Genomic DNA, 12,656 nt, shown 5'->3' on the forward strand with positions numbered 1-12,656 from the left:
CACTGTCCTTGAAATTGATTGGTCCACACCCGAAACGGCTTTTCATAGAGCCTAGTCTCCACTGGTGTTGGACCAGATGACGCCTTTTGGCCCTTAGTCTCCACGAAAAGCCGTTTCGGGTGTGGACCAATCAAATTCAAGGACAGTGCATATTATTATCAGAGTTGTCTCTTTTGTTTGCATTTTGACTGCTTGTGTTGTGGTTATTGCAAACATGATCCCTTGTATAAAGGTGTCAGTTTTGGTGCCAGACAAAAGGGTAAAAATCTATTACATTATAAGCTACTCAAGGAAACTTCACGTGCATCTCTGTACGTGTTTCTGTGCCTCCCTATCTGTGTGTCTGTCACGTGGCTCAGTATCTCAGAAGAGTGGGGAGCGGTAGCGTAGCGGTTAGTGCGTCGCGCTACGAACCCCGCGGCCAACACCGTCAGTGACGATTATCTGAACCGGTCCTGGGTCTCCCCTAGGTCGACTCAAGCTCAAATGAGTACCTGGTGTAGCGGTGTGTAGTAAACATCGTGAGCACTGGGGAGACAAAGGCGGTCGGGCGTGGCGCTGGTCACCCACCCCCTCGTGTGCCGTTCCGGCCTTCATAGGTGCTGCTACTCGCTAACAGCACTTGCCCCTGCAGTCTGTTAAGGCTACACGGTGGGGAATCTCTGTCTCTGTGTCTCTGCGTGCATCTCAGTGTCGACTACTTTCACGATAATTGAACTGCAGATCCGTGGAGTGTTTCACGGGTAACGCAACTGAGCGGACCGTCTCTCGGTTAGATTTGTACGCGGTGTGCGACCGTGCAAAACGGAGCGCTCGCTCTGCCTTCACCAAATTGTCACCGTTCTGATTTAAAGCTTTCGTGACTGCAGTGATTCACATTCTTGGTTCTTTCGGAAAAGTCACCACGTAGAAGGGAAACAATAAAAAATATATAAAAAACAAAATTATTATTTTATTGTTTCCCTTCAACGTGACTTTACCGAAAGAACCAAGAATATGTCACCGTTGTGTTTCTACGATGAGTCTTTAATCTGCTGCGTGACTTGGCAACGTGGCTCGCCTGCCACAGCGTCACCGGGGATCGTGAGGCTGGGGTGAACGTGAGCGCGGCGACTCCCAACGACGATTCACCGAATGGGGAAGATCCAAGCAAATGGTGCAACAAACGGGAAACTTACCGACGTTCGCGCACGTTCAAGTGCTTCCTGATATTTGTGGTCGAGAGAAGAATAGTCTTTAGCTTCCAGCTTCCGGTCACACTCGCGCTTTACGTCAGGGATCGCCGCGAAAAACAAAAAAAATAATCACGAAACATTTTAACGGCATTTACCAACTGCACAAAACACTCAGGAAATGCTTGTAGATGTGTGTGTAACACTTGTAGATGTGTGTGTAACACTTGTAGATGTAACACTTGTAGATGTAACACTTGTAGATGTAACACTTGTAGATGTAACACTTGTAGATGTGTGTGTAACACTTGTAGATGTAACACTTGTAGATGTAACACTTGTAGATGTGTGTGTGTGCTTGGGCTACGGTTAAAATTGCGTCTCGATGTTATCTTGCGAACATGTCGCGAACACTGTAGGGGCGGAAGACGGCGCTTCGAAAATTCTAAGACGGACTCGCCGCTGAAAATAAATAAATAAACCTGCAAGATAAGTAAGTTGAAACATAAACGCCGGCGAATGTACGTTCACAGAGCTCCAACGCATCTGTCAATAAAACCGCCCCAAAGAGGAACAAGATAAGACACGAAGGGGCCGTCTAGAACGCTCTCCCTTTTGATATTAGGAAGCTACCGGAGCGACTCACTTTGAAATCTAGATTCGAGGAAAAACTAATTTCTACCGGACATCTGTGAAAAAGAGCTTTACGGCTCATCTGATTCCTCCTGGAGTATAAAGAAATATTCAAATTGTTGCTGCTTAGTCTGTTGTCCTCCCACCTACGCCTGCGGTAAACACGGGTTGGCTACGTACGGTGCAAAAGATGTTCAGCATTAATCGGATGGTAACACCGGCATATAATATATATAAATATCGATTTAAAGCTTTCGTGACTGCAGGGATTCATATTCTTGGTTCTTTCGGTAAAGTCACCACCATGTAGAAGGGAAACAATAAAATAATAAAAAATATAAAACAATAAAATTCTCACGACGTTTCGACTGCAACACAAGACGCAATCATCATCAGGTGTGAAAATCACAGCAAGAACAATTTGAAATTTTCTTGCTGTGGTTTTCAAATGTTCTTGCTGTGGTTTTCACACCTGATGATGATTGCTTCTTGTGTTGCAGTCGAAACGTCGTGATATATTTTATCGTTTTATATTTTTATTATTTTATTGTTTCCCTTCTACGTGGTGGTGACTTTACTGAAAGAACCAAGATTATGTTCCTGTTGCTGTTAAGAAGAGGGCCATTGCAGAGCGTGCTAAGTTATTTTACAATCCACCACTGCCGATGAACTATCAGAAGACAAAAAGGCATTTCCTTATTTTCCTTTTACAAACTTTGCAGTTATTTTGAAGCAGCTTAAAAACACATGTGAGGGCGTATCCAGGACGAAGTGCCAACTTCCGCACGTTACCTTCCACTCTTCCACCACCGCAGTCATTTCTGTGATTTTGAACTGTGCGGTTTCTTCCGCTCTGATTTTCGCCTCCTCAATCTCAGCTGAAATGTTCCGGGATCTTATCTGGAAGAGGGAGATTTCAACAACGGTCACGCTATGCGCCTCGGATTTTGACTCGGTTAAGAAATTCATTACGAAATGCCGTGAAGGCAAAATCTTTGCCGCTTTTTTATATATATAACATCGACGCAAGTTGCCGCTCCGCGTGTAGAAACGTAACATCTGCCACGGCACCATTAGGCTCCACCGCACTTGTGTAAATCACAGCTCGCACGCGACAACACGCAGCATCCTCTTCGTCATGAGCGGTGGGTTTGGCTGTCTGCGAATCCGGCACCCTTCGAAGCAAGGCCAAGGTCGTTGATCGTTTGCAGAAACCCCCCGAACCCAACTTCTGTTGATAAGGAGGGGTCAAGAAAATACACGGAAATCAGGTTGCGCAAACCTGCGAATGAATTGCCCTCATGTGAGCGGCGAATCTTTGGCCGGACGCTCCGGTTTTGATATACCGGACGCAAAACGCTCACGGATGATGGGGACGTGGCCAACGATCTCCAAGCAGAACTCTTACGTGATCGGTGAAAAGAGCTCGAGACTTGGTGAGGTTTTTACTTAATAAATGGCACTCTTATTAGTTTTAGCATTAACTGCTTTTTGTTGTGTTTAGGGTTGTTGTCCTGTCCCCCCCCCGCACCTCCGATCAGCACGGTTGGCTACGTACGGCGCGGAAGAAGTTCAACGTACATACGAAGACTCGCACGTAAACCCATAGACTCACACCGAAATCCACAGACTCACACATAAACCCATAGGCTCACACAGAAACCCATAGACTCACACAGAAATCCACAGACTCACACATAAACCCATAGACTCACACAGAAATCCACAGACTCACACAGAAATCCACAGACTCACACAGAAACCCATAGACTCACACAGAAATCCTCAGACTCACACATAAACCCATAGACTCACACAGAAATCCACAGACTCACATAAACACACAGACTCACACAGAAATCCACAGACTCACACAGAAATCCACAGACTCACACAGAAATCCACAGACTCACACAGAAATCCACAGACTTGCACATAAACCCATAGACTCACACATAAACCCACAGACTCACACATAAACCCACAGACTCACATAAACCCACAGACTCACACATAAACCCATAGACTCACACATAAACCCACAGACTCACACATAAACCTATAGACTCACACATAAACCCACAGACTCACATAAACCCATAGACTCACACAGAAACCAACAGACTCACACAGAAATCCACAGACTCACAGAAACCCATAGACTCACACAAACCCATAGACTCACACATAAACCCACAGACTCACACAGAAACCCATAGACTCACACATAAACCCACAGACTCACACATAAACCCATAGACTCACACAGAAACCCATAGACTCACACATAAACCCATAGACTCACACATAAACCCACAGACTCACACATAAACCCACAGACTCACACATAAACCCATAGACTCACACATAAACCCACAGACTCACACATAAACCCACAGACTCACACAGAAATCCAGACTCACAGAAACGCATCATTTGCTGTCTTTCCCCCGCACCTCCGATCAGCACGGTTGGCTACGTACGGCACGGAAGAAGTCCAACGTACTATACATTATACTCGATGCGATTTTTTTTACCAAGACTAAAACTGGAGGTAAACAACATTTGTCAATATACATTATTGGAAACCTCATTTGCCAGTAACAAAATATGATAATTGTTTTTTTACCCTTTTATCTGGCAACAAAACTGACACCTTTTTTACAAGGAGTCATGTTCACATTGACCACAATACCTGCGGTCGGAACGCGTCTTCTGGTCCAACACCAATGTGAGACGAGGCTCTAAAGAAAGCTGTCTCGAGTGTGGACCAATCAATTTCAAGGACAGTGCCACATACATTATCAGAGTTGTTGTTTGGTGTTTGCGTTCCGACCGCAGGTATTGTGGTCAATGTAAACATGACTCCTTGTAAAAAAAAGGTGTCAGTTTTGTTGCCAGATAAAAGGGTAAAAAAACAATTATCACAACAACATTTGTCAAGTTCATTTCGCAAACCTCCTCCAAGTGTCTTATCTGCTCCATGTAGTCCGCTAACTCCGCGATCGCGTTGTCGCGTGCTCGGTCGTCCTGCCGCTGCCGCTCAAGCGAGTCGATCTCAGACTCCAAATCCTTGATCTGCAAAGTGAAGTGAACTCGGTCAGGGCGAACATTTGCAGTCACGGTAACGACTGCTTAGGTTTTTAGATGTTAAAAAGGGGGTTGTTTTAGAAGTGCTGTCAACGTTAATAGGTCACCACGCCCTGTCTGCTCTTTATAAAGTCAACAACAACAACAACGCCGGACTTACACATTCTGTGCCTAAAGTATCGCACGTAAACCGGCTTCAGACATTGACTCACAACGGCACACGTCACACAAAAACCCCTGCCACCTTCGGCATGAACCACTAACAACTTACTGTTACATTTTGATTTAAAGCTTTCGTGACTGCAGTGATTCATATTCTTAGCTCTTTCGGTTAAAGTCACGTTGAAGGGAAACAATAAAATAATAAAATATATATAAAACAATAAAAAATTCTCACGACGTTTCGACCATGACACAAACGGTCGTCACCAGGTGTGTCGGTTTGCATAAATTTATTTATTTTTAAACGGTGTATTTATTTATAAAAAAACGTCAGCACCACGCGCAGCGATTTGACAATTTATTTAGAAGGACTAGTCCATCTATGTTCTGCAAAGAGGAGGGGGGAGACGAAAAATTAATGAATGCTGTCTGAAAGCCACCATAAGCGTGAACAATCAATTAAGACCTGAAATGGTTTATCAAATCCTTCCAATGATTGCTAAGCCAGAATCCATCTTCTCGGTTGAACTTGTCTCTGTGCTTGTATATGTGGATAGCCTCATGAACGAATCTCTCATGGCAGCCAGATGGCTTAAATAAATAAATAAAACACCGTCCGGAGATAAATAAATAAATGCGGACCGCCACTTCCTTCAAATGTTTCTTGCCGTTGCTTTTCACACCTGATGACGACCGTTTGTGTTATGGTCGAAACGTCGTGATAATTTTTTTATTGTTTTATATATATTTTATTATTTTATTGTTTCCCTTTAACGTGACTTTAACCGAAAGAGCTAAGAATATGAACTTACTGTTAAATGAAATACAGTAAGCTTTATCCACGGTTGTCCTTAGCCTCCCCCGCACCTCCGATTAAGAACGGTTGGCTATGTGCGGTGGGAAAGAAGTTCAATATACGGGTGGAGGAGTCCATGTTATAATCCGGGATATACGATATACAATTTTTTTTATCAGCCGGTGTTAGTGAAATAAGAAAGTCGGTGTCTTTTTTTGGTATGAAAAATAACAAGAATAGGTTTTACCTTTTCTGGGTATATACAACAGGAGGTGTTTTTTGTTTGCATTTTTACTGCAGGTATTGTGGTTAATGCAGCGACATGAAAGCTCGTAAAAAGGTTTCAGTTTTGTTGCCAGAAAAAAGGGGGAAAATCCCTCTTATTATATTTTGGTACTGGCAAAGGAGGTCTAATGATGATGTAGATGCTCACCCCGAGCCCTCATTACTTTGATAGTGGCATTGTCTTTGAGCTGTGTGACGCCTTTTGGCGTCATCTGGTCGAGCACCAAATGGGTCGAGGCTCAAAAGAAAGCCGTCCCTTGGTGTGGACCAATCAGTTTCAAGGACAATGCATCATATTATCATAGTGTGTGTTTTAATAATGATGATGATGAAGTATGTGTTTTGTTTGCATTTCGACTGCAAGTATTGTGGTTAATGCAGCGACATGAATCCTTAATAATAGGGTTTTTCCCCTTTTATCTGGCAACAAAACTAAAACCTTTTTACAAGGATCCATGTCGCTGCATTAACCACAATACGTGCAGTCAAAATGTTTGCATTTTGACTGCAGGTATTGTGGTTAATGCAGCGACATGAATCCTCGTAAAAAGGTTTCAGTTTTGTTGCCAGAAAAAAGAGGAAAAACCCCTATTATTATTACAGCAGCAGGTGTTTAAGATGTTCCAACTCCAAGTAGACACCTTCTGCAAGGTCTCAAGCACCGCATTAACCACCATGTACCTGCGGCGAACACATCGAACGCAAACACGCTCCGGTAATGATACATGCGTTGCCACGGAAACGTTTTGGCGCTCACCTTGTTTTCATTGCGGCTGTCCTTCCGGCGGTGCGCCTCCCGCTGCTCGTCCAGCTCGTGAACCTGTTGCGGTTCGCGTGCAACAGACGTGTTGGGGGTTGATGACCCTCACCTCCTGATTGAAACGAGGCTCGCAAACTTCTTCTTAAAACAGACCGCGCGGCAAAACACTCCCACGGACTGCGTTCATCGCACACCGTGCGGCCGCTTTGCCACCGACCAACGAGCGTAACTGTCCGAGGTGACCGACCGGTACTATTCAAGCGCGGCGTCTTTAAACGTTGAATGTGTCAGGTGACACAATTAGTGCTGGAAATGTGCACCGGTCAAGCCCTTATCAGTGTATACCTTATCACAGACCAATTCAGACCTTATCGGTCACCCTGTGCCTTTATACATCTCAATGTTCATCCTATACACTACACACGACACAATACACTACACACCAGTCAAGCCCTTATCAGTGTCTACCTTATCACGGACCAATTCAGACCTTATCGGTCACCCCGTGCCTTTATAAATCTCAATGTTCATCCTATACACTACACTACACACTATACACAACACCTTACACTACACACCAGTCAACCCCTTATCAGTGTCTACCTTATCACAGACCAATTCAGACCTTATCGGTCACCCCGTGCCTTTATAAATCTCAATGTTCATCCTATACACTACACTACACACTATACACAACACTATACACTACATACCAGTCAACCCCTTATCAGTGTCTACCTTATCACAGACCAATTCAGACCTTATTGGTCACCACGTGCCTTTATAAATCTCAATGTTTGTCCTATACACTACACTACACACTATACACTACATACCAGTCAAGCCCTTATCAGTGTCTACCTTATCACACACCAATTCAGACCTTGTCGGTCACCCCGTGCCTTTATAAATCTCAATGTTCATCCTGTACACTACACTACACACTATACACAACACTATACACTACACTACACACTATACACTACACTACACACTATACACTACACACCAGTCAACCCCTTATCAGTGTCTACCTTATCACAGACCAATTCAGACCTTATCGGTCACCCCGTGTCTTTATAAATCTCAATGTTCATCCTATACACTACACACTATACACGACACCTTACACTACACACCAGTCAACCCCTTATCAGTGTCTACCTTATCACGGACCAATTCAGACCTTATCGGTCACCCCGTGCCTTTATAAATCTCAATGTTCATCCTATACACTACACTACACACTATACACTACACTATACACTACACACCAGTCAACCCCTTATCAGTGTCTACCTTATCACGGACCAATTCAGACCTTATTGGTCACCACGTGCCTTTATAAATCTCAATGTTTATCCTATGCACTACACTACACACTATACACTACATACCAGTCAAGCCCTTATCAGTGTCTACCTTATCACACACCAATTCAGACCTTGTCGGTCACCCCGTGCCTTTATAAATCTCAATGTTCATCCTGTACACTACACTACACACTATACACAACACTATACACTACACTACACACTATACACTACACTACACACTATACACTACACACCAGTCAACCCCTTATCAGTGTCTACCTTATCACAGACCAATTCAGACCTTATCGGTCACCCCGTGCCTTTATAAATCTCAATGTTCATCCCATACACTACACACTATACACGACACTATACACTACATACCAGTCAACCCCTTATCAGTGTCTACCTTATCACAGACCAATTCAGACCTTATCGGTCACCCCGTGTCTTTATAAATCTCAATGTTCATCCTATACACTACACTACACACTATACACGACACTATACACTACATACCAGTCAAGCCCTTATCAGTGTCTACCTTATCACAGACCAATTCAGACCTTGTCGGTCACCCCGTGCCTTTATAAATCTCAATGTTCATCCTATACACTACACTACACACTATACACAACACTATACACTACACTACACACTATACACGACACTATACACTACATAGCAGTCAACCCCTTATCAGTGTCTACCTTATCACAGACCAATTCAGACCTTATCGGTCACCCCGTGCCTTTATAAATCTCAATGTTCATCCTATACACTACACTACACACTATACACGACACTATACACTACAAATCCTCGACTCACTGAGAACGAGGTAATGCCCCCCATTAAAGAACTAGAGGAATCATAAATTGATCAGAATAGACTACGTGGCAGTCTGCGTAACAAAAATATACAGGGTGCGTATCTTAAAACTATACTCAAGTTTACTGAGACGCAAAACTTGGGTACACTTTTAAGACGAATTTCAGAATAGTCCTCATTGTTTCAACTGTCACACCAGAGGATTGATCCGTCTACTTCTGGATTGGAAACCTAGTGTGCTAAGCAATACATTATGATAATCAATGATTTAAAGCACTTCGTAGAGTACTGTTTTATGTTTCGTATTTACCAAGTTTGTATATTTCTGTACGTGGGCTTCAAGCTGTGCATGATGTTGCGTTTTGGCAGATTCCAACTCTTCCCTGGATTAAAAGAAAAAAAAAACATCATTGCAGGCGTAGTGATCGTCCCACACGATTCCCCGGGACAGAGTAATCAAGAAGGCGGGAGCAAACACATCCACGCGACGATTGGTTAGGGAACGGGGAGCCAAGAGGATTGGCCCGGAACATTCAAAAGGTAAAAGAGCGAGAGGGTTGGGTGGGCGTCAGGTGGGACGGTTAGGCCAGGTTCCATAGTTCCATTTGCATTTATTTGGTATAGCCCTGTGAGCCATTCGGCTCTTGAATCAGGTGCAACCACAACAAACAAAAAACATGAACAAGAAAACATCTTAAAGTGATTATGTGACTGTGCAAACAGAAAATCCAGGAAAAAAAACATCAAAATATTCCTGAAATAGCACCGTACACCAACTCTGTGTGCAAAAATCCCAGTGGGATGCAAGTCAAACAACAACAACCACAATACAACTTAGATTAAGGCCATCAGTCTAACTCCGTACTACAATAAACAAAAACATGGCCAAACCAAATAAACTTTTCAAAATCACCAAAATAAAAGCCATAAATGCAATGTAACAGTGATCATAGGGACTGTGACCGAATTTTTTACAATAAACTACATAAATAACATGCAACACCAAACCCTAGAGCCATATTTTAGGCCACTGAATAGCAGTGGCAGCTAGAGGTGTACAACTCCTCCAGAGCAGTTTTGAGTGAAGATCTCATAGGTAGTGATGGAAGTTGCAGGTGAGGGTGAGAGAGAGGTGACGATTGGTGGAGTGCAACGAGGGGCGGAGCCAGGAAGAGGTTAAAAGAGGGGGCGGGAGGCGGAGTTGGGGTCGTTGCGGGAGAGAGAGAGCGGGGATGAAGGTGTGGACCCATGCCGTGAAATAAAGACCTTACCATGTGGATAAAGGGCCAGAGTCGTCTTTCACAGAGATGGGAGTTGTGTTTGTAACAAAAGTATGTCATTCACAAAAAGGAAAATATTGTGAATTGAAAAGCCCCCCCAAAAAAATAGGCAGGAACAACTTACTTTAGTATTATTATTTGGTTCTTTCGGTAAAGTCACCACGTAGAAATAGAAAATAATAAATTACATAATATCATACGACGTTTCGATTGCAAAGCAAGCAATCATCATCAGGTACAAATGAAAGAGAAACAATTCCTAGTAAACTTAGAAATATAATGCAATACAGCGCAGAATGTCGGCTGACATAACAGTCAACACCCTACCTGGTTGATTACGTTTAAGAGAGAGATAAGACACAGAACCGGAGACACATACATATACAGACGCATAAGCGGAAAGAGTTAACACAGAGACAGAGAGAGAGACACATGTATGGGCATGGTTCTTTGCGGTAAAGTCACCACGTAGAAGGGAAACAATAAAATAATAAAAATATAAAACAATATAATTCTCACGACGTTTCGACTGCAACGCAAGAAGCAATCGTCGTCAGGTGTGAAAACCACAGCTGGAAATTTTCAACGAAGTTTATGAATCAGAACTTACGTTAGGTTTTTATTAATCGATTCCAACTTTTGAACTTTGACCTGTAACGCAGCTTCGTTGCGCTTTGTCGTCTGAAAACGAGAGCGTGGATCATTTTGTAAAAACAGTTTTGCGGTCTGCAATGTCCCACAAAGATGTGCATCGTGCATACGTCCGAGCCAGAATACCTCAATGATGTCGGTAAGTTCCTCGTTTTGTTTCGCCACGCGAGAGAACAGCTCGGTCAGTTCCTCGTTTTCCAAAATAACCAGCCCCAACCTGTTTCTGATGTCAAGGCTGCATATTCTGTTAAAAATTCAAGATCGTTCGGGTACTTTTATTTCACACGCGGTTACTTAGCTCCAGGATATAAAAAACCATAAGCAACAGTTGTGTAAATCCAAGAGAGGAACAATTTATTCTCTGGATTGTACGATGCTGTGGAATGTTTGATGCACCATAAACCTTGGCCCAGTGTCAATAAAGCTAACAAACACACACATTGATATTGGGTAACATTATACTATAATCAGTAAGAACTTGTTTGCGATATCTACTATTTTCAGGTTTTATTTTATCTATCGTTTGAGTCAATTGACAAGCATTCATCCGAGAAAAAATAAAACCATGATTTTTAAACACACTGCCAAACTGTCTCAAAGCTTCACGATTTTTTGTCCGAAAGCTATTTATGGAACCAACGCTTAAGCTACACACACACACACAGACGACATTGCCTGGGACTTGACACCTGTCAAGCACGCCGATTATTCACCGGCGTTTTATATCTTTAACCCGTCGATGCCATGCGTTTCAATAAACTCTACTTCCCTGGTGTCTACTTCCTGAACTCGGATAACCCTGTAGGGCAGTGGCTCTTCACAACCTGAGGGTGCGAGATTCCCTTTCTGGGGGGGTGCGAGACACGGCCAGATTTGTTTTCTTTAGAAGGTGAAAAAACAAAACGCAAATTTAGCGCGGATACGTTAGTACAACTACTTTGTTTCATCAACCCCTGTGTATTTATTGTGGCCTTACGTCCCACAGCGGGTGCAGAGGAGTTGCTGTGTACAGTAAAACCTTGGATTGCGAGTAACTTGGCCTGCGAGTGTTTGGCGAGACGGGCTACATTTGTAAATAAATATTAACTTGATAAACGAGCGAGGTTCTCGCAATACGCGCAGCGCACGTGTAGACACGCTTTGTACTGCCGGGCGTCACGTGATCACAACTGATGTACCGAGTGCTCTGATTATACGCGAGTGCTTTGGATTACAAAACACGTTTCCGGAACGAATCGTGCTCGCGATCCCACGGTTTCTACCGTATCGACGTCGTACGACGTTGTTAACGGCTGAGAGCCACAGGGGGTGGCAGGCTGCGGTCAAGGTGAAGAGACACCGCTCTCGGGGGAAGGACGGCCGGGGGTCGAAACGATAAAAGGGAGAGAGGGCGAAGGGGGAGGAGGAGGGGAACGCCTAAATGCACCCGAATGAGCGAGCTGAAAAATAACGCTCCAACATTTACCTCTCCTGAGACAGCTCTGATTCCAGGACGTTCGCCGCGTTCAAGGCATCTCTGAGGTCATTCTCCAAGACGCGCTCTTTTGCTTTCGCTCCGTTGAGTTCGCTCTGGAAGTTAAACGACGCCCCAAGATGCGGCGCCGGGCGACGCGAATTGCCACATTTGTGCGCGCAAAAAAGAGCATCCGCAGCGACGACAATTGACGCAATTCTACACGC

General features: G+C 43.8%; 1 protein-coding gene across 4 annotated transcripts in view; it reads right to left on the minus strand.

Annotated features, from left to right (window-relative positions):
• Positions 1-12,656, minus strand: part of LOC142922428 (uncharacterized) — a 38,365-nt gene that overhangs the window by 11,685 nt on the left and 14,024 nt on the right. For all 4 annotated transcript variants that reach the window (XM_076063227.1, XM_076063229.1, XM_076063228.1 and 1 more), the window contains exons 13-20: positions 12,442-12,545; positions 11,103-11,220; positions 10,936-11,006; positions 9,356-9,428; positions 6,896-6,958; positions 4,764-4,883; positions 2,598-2,705; positions 1,179-1,265 (exon numbers count right to left, since the gene is read on the minus strand). In XM_076063227.1, coding sequence (XP_075919342.1) covers positions 1,179-1,265; positions 2,598-2,705; positions 4,764-4,883; positions 6,896-6,958; positions 9,356-9,428; positions 10,936-11,006; positions 11,103-11,220; positions 12,442-12,545 — 744 coding nt within the window. The remainder of the gene's footprint in view (positions 1-1,178; positions 1,266-2,597; positions 2,706-4,763; positions 4,884-6,895; positions 6,959-9,355; positions 9,429-10,935; positions 11,007-11,102; positions 11,221-12,441; positions 12,546-12,656) is intronic.

The sequence above is a fragment of the Petromyzon marinus genome, unplaced genomic scaffold (genome assembly GCF_048934315.1).
Source record: "Petromyzon marinus isolate PM22_M1 ecotype Great Lakes invasive population unplaced genomic scaffold, UKy_Petmar_22M1.pri1.0 PM_G_Scaffold_94, whole genome shotgun sequence".
Classification (NCBI taxonomy): Eukaryota; Metazoa; Chordata; class Hyperoartia; order Petromyzontiformes; family Petromyzontidae; genus Petromyzon; species Petromyzon marinus.